The sequence below is a fragment of the Hemiscyllium ocellatum genome, chromosome 9, assembly GCF_020745735.1.
Source record: "Hemiscyllium ocellatum isolate sHemOce1 chromosome 9, sHemOce1.pat.X.cur, whole genome shotgun sequence".
Classification (NCBI taxonomy): domain Eukaryota; kingdom Metazoa; phylum Chordata; class Chondrichthyes; order Orectolobiformes; family Hemiscylliidae; genus Hemiscyllium; species Hemiscyllium ocellatum.
The window spans coordinates 43,028,607-43,044,730 of NC_083409.1; the positions used below are offsets into that span (position 1 = coordinate 43,028,607).

General features: G+C 42.2%; 1 protein-coding gene across 1 annotated transcript in view; it reads left to right on the plus strand.

Moving 5' to 3' along the window:
• The window catches only part of crb1 (crumbs cell polarity complex component 1), a 163,657-nt gene that overhangs the window by 93,771 nt on the left and 53,762 nt on the right, over window positions 1-16,124 (plus strand). The window contains exons 7-9 of the mRNA XM_060829555.1: window positions 1,420-2,382; window positions 4,752-5,302; window positions 8,268-8,433. Of these exons, the coding sequence (XP_060685538.1) occupies window positions 1,420-2,382; window positions 4,752-5,302; window positions 8,268-8,433 (1,680 nt within the window). The remainder of the gene's footprint in view (window positions 1-1,419; window positions 2,383-4,751; window positions 5,303-8,267; window positions 8,434-16,124) is intronic.

Below are 16,124 nucleotides of genomic sequence, written 5' to 3' on the forward strand. Positions count from 1 at the left end.
GTTAGTCCTTCTGTTGTTGTTGGACTAGGCAATTAGAGCGAAAGTTGATAATTACTGGATGTGTAGGAGTATTAATGATCAGCCATGTCCAATGGAATTACATATCCTGACAATCCACAACAACATCACATGAACCAGGCAATAGGTCAAATAACATTTTTGGCCTAAAGTCAGGTTAAGCTAGGGTTTGTTTTAAAAAAATAGGTTTAAGGGAACCAGAATTTCTATTGGAGTGTTGTCAGTACAGCTGAAATAAGTCATTACAAGATCCTAGCATATGATCTCCTGTTTAAGGTGCTGTTTGTGAAAGCCTTCCTGAATTAATATCCTGCTAATGAAAGTTCAAGAAATAACTATATACTTGCCATCATGGAAAGACAAGGAAAGAATATCCTTTTGTAAATACAGTTGAATAAATACAATATGTGCCTCTTCACCACCTTCTGAATTAACAGGCACACTGTCAAAAATGCAAAAATTGAAATGCCCATCAGCCATGATTGAATGGCTGAGTGGACTCGATGGGCTGAATGGCCTTACTTCCACTCTTATGTCTTATGGTCTTATGGTCAAATTCCAGGGTACTGCAAAAAAGATTACTGTCATACCTTGGACATACCACCTTTGATATGTGCCTGAAGGAACTCTGTTACAGCTATCAATAGAAGAGTTGAATTTAAAAAAAAATTCAAAACCATAAGAGGAAATGTGGTAAACGTTTCCTAATCATCTGGTTTAGAGATGTCATTAAACATTCAAGTGGGACTTGAAACCAGACATCCTGGCTCAGAGGTAGGAACATTGTCACTGCACCACACATACCGTGCAAAATGTGGTATTGCAATAAAGGTACCTCAAGCAGTAAACCATTCTTGTCAGTCAGTGAGTAAAAATGGACCAAACGTCTGTCATTACATAAAAGGTGAAGCATCAGATACTTTGGGTGTACATTGTGTGAATTTCATATTGTCATTTTTTGGTGCAACTCATCACAAATTTGACAGAATTAATTCACGTACAACAGAACATAAAAAGAATTAATACAAATTTGCACTTTATTTCATTTGATGACAAAATGTAGACACTTTAGTTAGAACAAATAATAGACTAATCACTTTCTATTTGCCAATATTTTCCAAATTTACACCTCAACCAAATGACTGCACTATTTTGCCTCGTTGCTAAGGAATCATGATTACGATGGTGTTGTGTACTGCGCACAGGGATACATGATAAACTGAATGTAAAAAAAGAATTGTCCTCAAGGAGAAGTTGTTGTACAGCCTATATAGATGTTATGGAAAGTTTATTTCTCTAACTAACGTGAACAAATGGTAAATGTGATACATGAAGGAAGTGCATTTTGTGTACCCATATTTACAGACAATAGAAGACAATGGTGTGTGCTTTCTTTTGAAGGTTCCCACTGTGAGATGGATGTTAACGAGTGTGACTCAAATCCATGTCAAAATGGTGGAACATGTCAGAATACCATGGAGAGTTACATCTGTCATTGCCCAGCAAGAAATGAACAAGAATTGTTTTATGGAGGCAAGAACTGTACAGACATTCTGACAGGCTGTGAAAACCATGAATGTCAGAACGGAGCGACATGTATCCCTTACTTAAAGGATGCACAACATAGGCACAACTGCCTCTGTGCTAATGGTTACACTGGTTTGAACTGTCAATTATCCACGACCTTCTCTTTTGAAGTCAGTGGATATCTCAGTGTTAAAACAGCAAATGCCAGCAAACATGAAGAATCAATGGATAAACCTCTCTGCAGTGTGTTCCTGAGGTGTAGAACTGTGCTGTCTAGTGCAATTATATTTCGTAGAGGGAACAAGGATACATTTATGAAATTGGAAATACTCCATGGACATTTATTTGCCTCTTTGAAAGTGAGAAACCAGCTGGTTGCCGACCTTGAGATTTTTAAGAATGTTAGTGATGGTGACTGGCATACTGCGGAAGTGACGTTAGGCAGTGACTTTTCTGTTAAGCTCTTGGACAATCCATGTTCTGAAGAGTGCATGATCAAAAGGTTTGTTGGACTGGAGACTGAGCAACTTGCTTCTGCATTTGAAAACACCATCTTTGGGAGCGCAGAAATTGAGCGTGGACATTTTTCAGAAGTCACCAATATCATCCAGCCTCAGCCTTATTTTATTGGTTGCCTCCAGGATGTGGAGATAGATTCACAAAGAATTGATATAGCAAATCTTTCCATTCAGTCAACGCTGAATGTCAAACTAGGGTGCAACAAGAAAGATTGGTGTCAGAGGAACCCATGTCAGAGCAAAGGTCAATGCATTGATTTGTGGCTAAGTTACAAATGTGAATGCTTCAGACCATACATTGGATTTAACTGTTCAGAAGGTAATTAGCCCAAATAATATTTCAAGGTTTGAAGTTTCTCCTTTCCATTTATTTTGGTGTTAAAAATCTTCGTGGAATAAGCTATTATACTGTCCTTTAAGTCCTGAGATTTAATGGTAAAGTCTACTATGAAACAATTGATAAAGCAGATCAAAGAGCAACAGAAACATCCTCATTTCAATGTAAAATATGTGAATAGTTCTTTGATTATATCAGATTAATGATATAACAATTACAAGCTACATATTGTTCCATGGCACTACTGTCTAAGACCAATGTGTGCCCCATTGGTTAGGTATATCTTTTTAGATTTCAGTTAAGTCTCTCTCTAGGGCAAGCACATTGGCTTCTAAGCATATCTCAGTCAGAATATAACTAAACTGTTTCACCGGTGAGTGGAATGTAAAACGTGCTTTGTATCCCTACATTATGCTTTCACACTTCAGTCTTCTTTGACACTGTTTACTGGATACAAGTTAATATTTGCAGCAAACATATCCAGGTACTACTGTAATATCAGGCCAGCTCTGCACGTGTCTGTAAACATTCATTTTCCAGCAACTCTCACAGCAATTAAAATGTAAATATTCAAAAATATCTGGAATTATCATTAGAGCTGTCTAAATATTTGAATGAACTGCAGATGGATTTAAAAAGGTTTCAAGAAATTCCAAGCATTTTTAAACCTAGTTTTCCATTGCACTGGAGTTGAAATGTGTGGTTGAGGATTTCCTCCGACCTTCTCCAGATCCATTGCTATTTATTGAAGCGAGTTTCAAGCTATCTCTTATAGCAAGAGTATGACAAGCACAAAAAAAGTAGTCCTAAATATGTTTGACAGACCTGTCCATTTTCAATCCTTTGTCTTGCATTCATCAAGTTACCCTAATGTGTGTTCTTAATTCTTTTTCAACTCTGTAAGTTAATTCTGAATCCCTTAATTCTCTGCACGAAGACATTTCTTTCGCTGTTTTTTGAATCAATTATATTTAATCTTGCAGTTATGGTCTCTGGTTTTTGACCCCTGAACTTTGAGAAACAGTTTGCTAATATCCACCCTGTCTCATTCTTTAAGCATTTCCATTGTGCAGCTGTGTAATTAGCACCTTTTTTAACAAAACATTTTTCAAGTTTGTCTTTGCATTACTTCATGCAAGTTTGAGTAAATCTGCATTATAACACTGCCAAAGTCTTAAATTTCTATAGTGTGAAGCCCATTCCTGCACTTTGCACTGCAACAGCAGTCTTATTAAGGTTTTATACAGGCTTGTGATTAGCTCCCGGCTTTTGTATTCTAAACCTCCAGAGATGAAACCTAGAATCTATTAGCTTCTTTACATCATTAGCTACCTGATAATATTCTGTGAACCATATCCCTAAATCCCATTGTGCTTCTACAGCATTGAGCTAGTTTCATTTGGTGTTTGATTACTGCTGCATTAACCAAGATGGACCATCTCATATAAATATGAAATTTCATCTGCAGCTCCTTAGCTCATCCCCCTCTTATCAATATTCCTTTATAGTTTCCTCTGGTCTTTAAAATATTAACCTATTTTTGTTTCACCTGTCATGGATGCTCCATTCTGTCAATCTAGTTGAGGAAGAAGGATCGGTCCTTGAAAGTAAAGCAGAAATTTATTTTAGTTGTACCTGGAGGAATATGAGTGCCCTTCTGTGTTTCAAAAATAGAGTCTGGGTCACTGATTTGTTGGCCTTATCCTGTCACTATTACTTAGTCAAAGACGTCTAAATTTTAAGCACGAACCTCACCAGTATTTACTATAATGCTGCCACCATACAGAACCATCACTTTGAATTGCATACCACTGACCTGTTGTTTCTATCCACACATTTCAGATGGGCAAATGGATGATAGATTGTAGATGAGGTCCATAGATTAAAAAATTAGGTTCAACTTGATGGCATTGTTAGGTTTGATGTCACTTGCAGCTGCCATATACCTCTCCCAGATAAACCCCTGCCCAATATTCTACCAAACATTCCGTGAAGTCAAGAAAGGGGAGCAGTAGCTGTTTTTCATGAAATTCACAACCCATCCAATAGATGGCAAATTGTCTTGATACAAATACTGGGTCAACAAATCACATAGTGATAGTTAAATTCATCTTCATGGGCTTTCAAAACCTTCACTTCCATTTTGAGGGAATGATTGTATTCTTTTCAAATATAACTTGGAGGTTCATTTAGATGAAGTTAGTTACAATAGTCAGGCAATTATTAATGATGTTTGAGGAGGTAACACTCTATTCAATGTGTTAGGACAGTTTAATATTTTATCTTACTACTGTATGAATGTACACATTTTTGTCAAGGCTTGTAATCTAATTTCTTTGCCTTTTTATCAGAATTAATTTCGGGCAGATTTGGCCATCAAGATTCTAAAGGCTATGCTATGTTTATCGTTGATGACAATCCAGGTGAAGAGGTGGAAATATCAATGTTCATTCGCACACAGAAACCAAGTGGTTTGTTGCTTGTCTTGAAACATAGCCATACACCATATCTCCAGATAGGATTGGACACTGGCAAAATTGTTGTCCAAACTCACTTGTCCAAACCCCTCATAGGCGGTCACTTCACTCCTGACAGCCCTTTTCATTTAATAACAGTGAAGATAAAGAATAACAGTTTGGAACTTGTTCAGGATGGACAGGTGGTTGGTCACACTCATATTCTTCCGATTCGAGTTCAAGCTGGAGATTCACTGTTTGTTGGAGGCTTGCCAGATCGGTTGAAATCAGCTCATGACAGAAGAAACTTTAAAGGATGCATCCAGGACTTAAAAATGAACAACAAAAGACTGGAGTTTTATCCCATTGGTGTCTCTGAGGATTCCTACGGTAACAGAACACTTGTAAATGTAACAGTTGGCTGCCATGACGACAATGCATGTAAGGTAGAGTATATGGTTTTTCAACACACATCATCTTGAACTGAACCCTTTATGCAATCCTGTGGATGCTTAGTATGAGAACAACAGATTTTAATGAAAATCAGCGAAAGGTCATAACCTCACGTGCAGAACAGATAGTTGTCATTCAGGTGGCACTGATAGAGCTCATCATTCAGACTCAGACACGGAACCCTTACAGGTGAACTTTATAAAGTTCTATTAATATAACGATCTACAAGGCATAGTAAAAGAGGATATACTTCTGCAATCTTACAGTCACTGGCTCCACTCCCATTTAGTGTGAAATCACTGTGGTATTGTTGCCTTTGCACATGCTCAATAGCTATTCTTGGGTGAAGATACAATTAACCTTGTAATATAAACAGACGTTTTCCTTCTCCAAAAGTCAACAGAGGATCACTCTGTAAAATAAAGGTGAAAAGTGAATTGTAATTAGAGGACTTTTTTTCTCAATTAAATCGTATTCATTTTCTCAAAACAGAGCTTACTACCTATGTGTCATGAATCAGAATTTGATCTCAAATCTGTGTTCTAACCCTGAATGCTTGATGCACTTAACTCCTGGAATGTCTTTCAGAATTTCAATTTCTTCATCAATGAGTCTAAAGATTCTCTGCAAAGGTTTTCTGATCTACTGTGATATTAATATTTTTAAAAAATATTAAACAACTGCCTTCCAAACAAAGTTGTTCTCAGTGTAATAACACAAGGGAATTATAGGGATTTTTGAAGGTCAATTTAAAAAACATTTTTCATAAGATAACCACATTGGATTAGATTCCATACAGTGTGGAAACAGGCCCTTTGGCCCAACAAATCCACACCGACCCTCCAAAGAGTAACCCACCCAGTCCCATTTCCCTCTGACTAATGCACCTAACACTATGGGCAATTTAGCATGGCCAATTCACCTGACCTGCACATCTTTGGACTGGGGGAGGAAACTGGGGTACCTGGAAGAAACCCACACAGACTCAGGGAGAATGTACAAACTCCACACAGACAGTCACCCTAGGCTGGAATCGAACCTGGGACCCTGGTGCTATGATACAGCAGTGCTAACCACTGAGCCACCATGCCACCATAAACAGAACAGTATAGCACAGAAACCAGCCCTTCAACCCATAGTGTTAGGCAGAAAATTATGCCAAATTAATCCAATCCCTTCTACCTCTCCTTGGTCCATATTCTTCCCTTAAATGCCAAAGTTGCCTGAGACTGTGATCAAACCCGGGTCCCTGACACTATGAGGCAAACGCTGCTAATCACTGTGCCACCGTGCCACACTATATATTTTATAAATTACATTTCCTTGTTACTCCCTATCACATTACCATCTCTAAGTTCTAAATATCATCCTCAGCTCAGCAATTTAGCTAGACACCTGACGCACTTTAGTGCCCCAACATGGCACTAAAAAGTAGATGTTCCATCCTTGGCACCTCTTGGCCCACTGTCAGTATTGTCGGAGAATCCAAAATAGTATATCAGGCAGCCTGCCCTCTCCCAATGCCAACTCCTCACCTCCCTGCCCCTTCCGCCAACATAAAGTGCAGCAACTCCTAATCTCACGCATTCTCAAGATGTGAAATATGGCTGTCTTGGAAGAAAGGTTAAGCAGGTTAGACCCGTATTCATTAGACATACAATGAATGGGATGCAGTCTTCCTGAAACTTAAATTGTATGGAGAGATCTTGACAGGATAGATACTACGAGGATGTTTCCTCTCACAGGAGAAACCAGAACTATGGGATACAGTTTAAAAATAAGGAGTCTTCCATTTGAAATTGAACTGAGGAGGATTTCTTTACTCAGTGAGTCATTTGTCTTTAGAACTCCTCTTTCACAGAGAGTTAAAAACTTGATTTTGACAGGGGCATTTTACAGTTTTGACAGGTCCATTGACAGTTCAAATGAGCTTGGCAGGAATGTGTTTATGTCCTTTATGCACATTTAACCTGTTTTTAGCAATTTATAAGGGTGGTTTAATAGTGGAATATCTTTATAATGACAGAATTGACATGTAAACCTCCACTTCTGTACAGACCAAAAAGGGCAGAAGGCTTTGGGCAAAGAGGGGAGGCGAGAAACAATGGAGAGAGAATCCAAATAATAATGAGACTCAGTCCATTTAAACATCTTTGCAACATTCATTTTTGTTGCATTGCAGGTTTGCTGAAACAAAATTGTATCCCCATTCCCAATAAAATAAGGGGCAATTTCGCAAGTTTCAACATGATAAACTCTGTGCTGTTATGAAGAGAGGTGACTTCCTGCCTTTGTTGTAGCAGCAAGGTAACACAGACAGAGATCCAGTAACTAGATTTGGCTGAGTTTTACATAACTGTAAAAGAGAATATAATGCTGAAGGGTGTACTCACTGATGTGGTGAATGTGAAGTGAGAAATGCTTAATTATGGATGAGTAGCAGTCACTTCTGTTGTTAGCATTCAGAATAGTTGCACAATTAATTATAGACCTTTGTTCACATCATATGCTCCTAATATTGTGCTCACCTGAAGGCTATCTTTATATACCAAACAAAGGATATATGATGGTGGATACAATTTATATTTTACATCCAGGTTGAGTGTAAGTTAAAGTTCATTCTATCAATGAGACATGGAATTGTCCATGGCTAATTGTACATTCAGTTTCAAAGGCACATGAGCTAATTAATACCTAAAACTATTATAAATATTAAAGACAAATTATGCTTAGTTTGTTCAGTGACTTCCCTGTTCCTTACGGGTGACATCAATTCCATGTATTGCAACAATAATACAATGCAAAGAAAGACACGTGAGCAAGATTTCAACTCAATGAAAAACCCATCCACTTACACATTGGGCCCTGCATGTAGCATGAAAAACATTATATGTTTATGATTCTACTGTTTTCCATTCTATCATACGTATCTCACTTTCTTTTTGTAAATTTATCTAGTTAAACCCGTGTCTGAATGGTGGAACCTGCTCCTCCATCTGGGATGATTTTGTATGCAAGTGTCCTCCAAATACTTCAGGAAAAACTTGCAACTGGGTGAAGTGGTGCCAACTTAACCCATGTCCTCTCTACACAGAATGCCAGTTACTCACCGATGGATTTGATTGTAAGTGGACAAGTTTTAACCATTTTTGTATTTCAACAGACTGTTCTTGACAAAATATTTACATTGCTGCAGCAAAAGCGCTTGGTGTACAGTTTACAGTCATAGTTTAGAAACAGTGTGGGGTTGAATCCAATGTGAACATCTCCACTTGTATTAATTATACAGTTTGTTCTCCTAACTAGGAATTGATTGCATGTGTGAGTATCATCTGCTGATAAACATCAGCCTGAAATCTCTTGAACCCTTTCCAACACAATAGGGAAGGTGATGGCCGGGTGGTATTATTGCTGGACTGTTCATTCAGAGACCTGGGTAATGCCCTGGGGACCCAGGTTCAAATCCTGCCCCAGCAGATGGTGGAATTTGAATTCAAATCTGGAATTAGGTGTTTAATGATGACTATGGAAAATCTGTCAGTTGTTGGAAAAATCAATTTGATTCCCGACTAATGCCCTTCAGGGAAGGAAACTGTCATCCTTACCTGGTCTAAATGTGACTCTTGACTGCCCTGTTGCCAATTGAAGTTGACCTAGCCAGTAATGCCCACATCCTATGATAAGGACCTTGGCTGCTTGTCTACCTCATGTTGTACTGATCCCCAATTATAGGGTTTGAAATATTTTACATAAAGAGGGATCCTTCTATAGTGGATTACCAGGAATATCGCACATTGCTTCTTGGTTGCATTATGTTGGGAATGCTGTGGCTGAGAGTGTGATTAGGGGAGAAAAGGCACCCACAAGTTGGACACTCCAGCTTCATGTATCTGAGTTGCATTTGACCCATTCCTTCCCATCTATCTGCTCCACCCTCCCCACCAACCTATCACAATTATCCCCCACCTGCATCGACTTATCACCTTCCCACCTACTTTCCCCCAGCCCCATCCCCACACTCTATTTCCCTTCATCTCCCTTCCCTTCCATATTCCTGATGAAGATCTTATGCCAGAAATGTCGGCTCTCCTACTCCTTGGATGCTGCCTGACCTGCTGTGCCATGCTTTTTGACTTCAGTTTGACCATTTGACAATGGATTTGGAAATTCACTTAGTTTTATCGCTGGGGATTTCAAAAGTAGTGTGCATCCTTGCCAATGCTTGAAAAGAAAAGCATAAACCAGATGAATGGTAGTGAATACGCTAAACAAGAATATGGTTCTCCCAGAGGCTGAACAATAGTTGATTCATTAGCTTGTCTGTATTTTCAGAATGACACCTCTCATTGGGGTGTTGGGAAAATCCTTTGAGAAAGGTATTTAAAAATAAGAACGAAGACATTATAATTTCTGACTGCTTTTCAGAAACAAGACTGCACAGGAAGTCAAGCAGCAAGAGACTGCAAAGTGAGAGTGGTTCTATCCTGGGACTATAGAACAGAATGCAGAAAAGCTATTCTGTTCAACTTAAGTAAGACAACTTACAATGGATAGCACTGTGGATTCTTTTTGTATTTTGCGTCACTAACCAAATGTGAGTCATACGAATTGAAGTAAGACATTCTTAGGATAGTTGTTGTTCTACACATTTCACCTTACTGCAGAATCAAAGTGCTCTGCCTTGAAGCCTTATTTGCTACAGCTCAAACCGCTACTGGAAATATTGAGGGAATACACGTATAAAAGTCAATGGACGTGACTATCACATTTGTAAAGGCGAGGTTTGAGTGCTACGTTTACCAGAAATCTTTGACATCTTTTGACGTCGGGTGGCATGGTGGCTCAGTGGTTAGCCTCACAGCTCCTGACACCCAGGTTCAATTCCAGCTTTGGATGGCTGTCTATGTGGAGTTTGCCCATTCTCCCTGTATCTGCATGGGTTTCCACTGGGTGCTCTGGTTTCCTCACACAGTCCAAAAGATATTTAGATTGAATGGTCATGTTAAATTGACCATAGTGAGGAGGCTTGGTGTGCTGGCCATGGGGTGCATAGGGTTGGCTGCTCTCCAGAGTGTCAGTGTGGATTTAATGGGCCAAATGGCCTGCTTCCACTCTTTATGATCATTTGTGTATCACTTAATCTAAATTGTGCCCAATTGCAATCAGTTGAAAATGTGTTGCTGGTTAAAGCACAGCAGGTCAGGCAGCATCCAAGGAATAGGAAATTCGACGTTTCGGGCATAAGCCCTTCATCAGGAATGAGGAGAGGGTGCCAGGCAGGCTAAGATAAAAGGTAGGGAGGAGGGACTTGGGGGAGGGGCGATGGAGATGTGATAGGTGGAAGGAGGTCAAGGTGAGGGTGATAGGCCAGAGTGGGGTGGGGGCGGAGAGGTTAGGAAGAAGATTGCAGGTTAGGAGGGCGGTGCTGAGTTGAGGGAACCGACTAAGACAAGGTAGGGGGAGGGGAAATGAGGAAACTGGAGAAATCTGAGTTCATCCCTTGTGGTTGGAGGGTTCCCAGGCGGAAGATGAGGCGCTGTTCCTCCAACCGTCGTGTTGTTATGTTTTGCCAGTGAAGGAGTCCAAGGACCTGCATGTCCTCGGTGGAGTGGGAGGGAGGGTTAAAGTGTTGAGCCACGGGGTGGTTGGGTTGGTTGGTCCGGGCGTCCCTGAGGTGTTCTCTGAAGCGTTCCGCAAGTAAGCGGCCCGTCTCCCCAATGTAGAGGAGGCCACATCGGGTGCAGCGGATGCAATAGATGATGTGTGTGGAGGTACAGGTGAACTTGTGGCGGATATGGAAGGATCCCTTGGGGCCTTGGAGGGAACTGAGGGAGGAGGTGTGGGCGCAAGTTTTACATTTCCTGCGGTTGCAGGGGAAGGTGCCGGGAGTGGAGGTTGGGTTGGTGGGGGATGTGGACCTGACGAGGGAGTCACGAAGTGAGTGGTCTTTGCGGAATGCTGATAGGGGAGGGGAGGGAAATATATCCCTGGTGGTGGGGTCCGTTTGGATGTGGCGGAAATGACGGCGGATGATACGTTGTATACGGAGGTTGGTGGGGTGGTAGGTGAGAACCAGTGGGGTTCTGTCTTGGTGGCGGTTGGAGGAGCGGGGCTCAAGGGCGGAGGAGCGGGAAGTGGAGGAGATGCGGTGGAGGGCGTCGTCGATCACGTTTGGGGGGAATCTGCAGTCCTTGAAGAAGGAGGCCATCTGGGCTGTGCGGTGTTGGAACTGGTCCTCCTGGGAGCAGATGCGGCGGAGACGAAGGAATTGGGAATATGGGATGGCGTTTTTACAGGGGGCAGGGTGGGAGGAGGTGTAGTCCAGATAGCTGTGGGAGTCAGTCGGTTTGTAGTAGATGTCTGTGTTGAGTCGGTCGCCTGAGATAGAAATGGAAAGGTCTACATCGCTGACACCTCCTCTTATCGCCCCCTCGACCACGACCCCACCTCCCACCACCAAACTATCATCTCCCAGACCATCCATAACCTCATCACCTCAGGGGATCTCCCATCCACCGCCTCCAACCTCATAGTCCCACAACCCCGCACCGCCCGTTTCTACCTCCTGCCCAAAATCCACAAACCTGAATGCCCCGGCCGACCCATTGTCTCAGCCTGCTCCTGCCCCACAGAACTCATCTCCGCATACCTGGACACGGTTCTGTCCCCTTTAGTCCAAGAACTCCCCACCTACGTTCGGGACACCACCCACGCCCTCCACCTCCTCCAGGATTTTCGCTTCCCCGGTCCCCAACGCCTTATTTTCACGATGGACATCCAGTCCCTGTACACCTCCATCCCCCATCATGAAGGACTCAAAGCCCTCTGCTTCTTCCTTTCCCGCCGTACCAACCAGTACCCTTCCACTGACACCCTCCTTCGACTGACTGAACTGGTCCTCACCCTGAATAACTTCTCTTTTCAATCCTCCCACTTCCTCCAAACTAAAGGAGTTGCCATGGCCACCCGCATGGGCCCCAGCTATGCCTGTCTCTTCGTAGGATATGTGGAACAGTCCATCTTCCGCAACTACACTGGCACCACCCCCCACCTTTTCCTCTGCTACATCGATGACTGTATCGGCGCTGCCTCGTGCTCCCACGAGGAGGTTGAACAGTTCATCAACTTTACTAACACCTTCCATCCCGACCTCAAATTCACCTGGACTGTCTCAGACTCCTCCCTCCCCTTCCTAGACCTTTCCATTTCTATCTCAGGCGACCGACTCAACACAGACATCTACTACAAACCGACTGACTCCCACAGCTATCTGGACTACACCTCCTCCCACCCTGCCCCCTGTAAAAACGCCATCCCATATTCCCAATTCCTTCGTCTCCGCCGCATCTGCTCCCAGGAGGACCAGTTCCAACACCGCACAGCCCAGATGGCCTCCTTCTTCAAGGACCGCAGATTCCCCCCAAACGTGATCGACGACGCCCTCCACCGCATCTCCTCCACTTCCCGCTCCTCCGCCCTTGAGCCCCGCTCCTCCAACCACCACCAAGACAGAACCCCACTGGTTCTCACCTACCACCCCACCAACCTCCGTATACAACGTATCATCCGCCGTCATTTCCGCCACCTCCAAACGGACCCCACCACCAGGGATATATTTCCCTCCCCTCCCCTATCAGCGTTCCGCAAAGACCACTCACTTCGTGACTCCCTCGTCAGGTCCACACCCCCCACCAACCCAACCTCCACTCCCGGCACCTTCCCCTGCAACCGCAGGAAATGTAAAACTTGCGCCCACACCTCCTCCCTCAGTTCCCTCCAAGGCCCCAAGGGATCCTTCCATATCCGCCACAAGTTCACCTGTACCTCCACACACATCATCTATTGCATCCGCTGCACCCGATGTGGCCTCCTCTACATTTGGGAGACGGGCCGCTTACTTGCGGAACGCTTCAGAGAACACCTCAGGGACGCCCGGACCAACCAACCCAACCACCCCGTGGCTCAACACTTTAACCCTCCCTCCCACTCCACCGAGGACATGCAGGTCCTTGGACTCCTTCACTGGCAAAACATAACAACACGACGGTTGGAGGAACAGCGCCTCATCTTCCGCCTGGGAACCCTCCAACCACAAGGGATGAACTCAGATTTCTCCAGTTTCCTCATTTCCCCTCCCCCCACCTTGTCTTAGTCGGTTCCCTCAACTCAGCACCGCCCTCCTAACCTGCAATCTTCTTCCTAACCTCTCCGCCCCCACCCCACTCTGGCCTATCACCCTCACCTTGACCTCCTTCCACCTATCACATCTCCATCGCCCCTCCCCCAAGTCCCTCCTCCCTACCTTTTATCTTAGCCTGCCTGGCACCCTCTCCTCATTCCTGATGAAGGGCTTATGCCCGAAACGTCGAATTTCCTATTCCTTGGATGCTGCCTGACCTGCTGTGCTTTAACCAGCAACACATTTTCAACTGTGATCTCCAGCATCTGCAGACCTCATTTTTTACCCAATTGCAATCATTTGAATCTGTCGAACATAGGCACAATTTGAACTCTCAAGTAATTATATTTTTATTTATTTAAGGGTCTCACTGGCTCAGGCAGCATTTATTGTCTGTCTATAATTGCACTTGAGAAGATGGTGGTAAGCTACCTTTTGAACTGCTGCACTCTTTTTGATGCAGGTTTGCCCACAATGCCGCAACTCAGAAGGAATAGTGATATATTTCTGAGTCAGGGTGATGAGTGGCTTGGAGGGAAACTTGCAACTTGTATCTGCTGCACTTGTCCCTTCTAGCTGGTCGTCATTGTGGATTTGGAAGGTGGTGTCTAAGGAGTCTTTGTGAATTTCTGTAGTGCATCTTGGAGATAGTAAGCACTGCTGCTGCTGCTGAGCATCAATGATGGAGCGTCAATGATGGAGGGAGTGAGTATTTGTGAATGTGGTGCCAATTAAGTGGCTGCTTTGTCCTGGATGGCGTCAACATTCCTCTGTTTTTGGAGCTGCAGGCAAGGGGGGAGTATTCCATCATGCTTCTGACTTTTGCCTTGTAAATGGTAGATAATCTTTGCAGAGTCAGAAAATGAGTTATTGGAGTGGATACAGATTCTATAGTCACCTTCAGTAGGGAATTTATGAAACACTTTAAGGTGAAAAACATAGAGGGATGCAGATAGAGAGTTGGGAAGTGTGACTAACTGGGTTGCTTGAAAGAGCCAACACAAAATTGATACATTGAATGTGCCCATTGTACTCTCTACTAGTCTAGAACTGCATATTTTATCATACTAAAATACTTTTTAAAAACACAGGTTATCTCTTCAAATGTTCAAAATGAAAAGATGAAGCGGGGGTTTTATAGGCACTGGAAGGTGTGCACGTGTTTTGTGTGTACACGTGTGTATGTGTTGTTATGGACCAGAGCAAAACCCCTCAAAATATTCAAAAGACAGTCCAGACCCTAAATTTTTCTTATTTTAAAAGTAAATGCAACGTGTTGTGTTCCAGATGCAATTTGGTCGGTAAAACTAGCAGATTCAAAGCAAAGAACACTTTGTTCATCCACGATAATTAAAATACAACAAAAGAAATAAGGAATTGATATGACTTAGCTCTGTTGGAAAATTTAACAGAGTAATACAAACAGTCTTTCTTACTAATTAACTGTTCCAATATAACAACATCCCATAAACACACCCTTGGGAAAAAGGCAAATTCAGAACACAAATTGTCTCACATGCACCTCCCATGGCAGGCAGAGAACTCCCAGGATTTGGCTGTAATTGAGAGAATGAAAACATAGCTTACACTTCGTCCGGACCCAACAGCAACTGCTGGAAGCTAACTAAAAATCCTGGCTCTGTAAGAGCTTGTCCTTATCCACTCATGCTGCTTTTCTGCTCCAACATAAATAAAAACCCAATGCTTCACAAGCTATTTACTCAAGTGGTTCTGGTAGACTACTCACCACCTCTGCTTTAAAACCTCTCTTCAAATGAAAAACTAGGACAAAATAACTTCTTAAAGCCATAGCATCTTCACAATATGCATTGATGTTTTCTGATTTAAACTGACCAGTGTTCAAAAGTTCAACACCTACATTCAGATTTCACTACTATTCACGCTTGAGGATGTTTATTGTTTGGCTCTTAATGTATTGACGCAAGTTTTCTTATGTCCTTGGCTATCCTGCATGTATACAGCATTATGACTGTCTTGGATGAACATCAATGTTTTTGACTCAAATATTGTGCACTCGTATAAAATGACCTTCTTCACTTTGAGACTCATAATTAAACGCTACTGTTAAGAAAAGCACCGTTTGCAAGAACCAAAACCCTTAAAGAGTTTGCTGCCTATTATAGTGTAGATAATGTTACTTCTCTGTTATTTAGAAATGTCTGGTTTAATTTTAAATGCATATACACTGCCATGAAGAAGCATAAGTATGATATGAGAGTTTATGTTCATCCCAGAATTAAATAAATGGTTGAATGGTGAAGAATAGAGTTTGTGAGTCTAGCAATTAAGACACTGCATTTTAGTCCAAATAAATATTCAATATTATAAAGCACCTTCAGGGTTAGATCAAATGCTTTAGAAAAAAAGATCTTTTATTCACCAAGATTATGTGAAACAGGAAAAAATGAGAGCAGGCTTTCTTTATTTCTGAATACTAACCTATTGCCTTGTTTTAACGTTCAAACAGCTAGATCACAATTATCTCAAAAAAAACTGTATGTGGATTAAATTGAATTTCTCTTCCCTCCAGAAACAGAAGTATCCCAAAGATCAGTGGATAAATTTACCAAATATATTAATCATTAGGTTCTTAAATTGCATTAATGCTCTTAAAA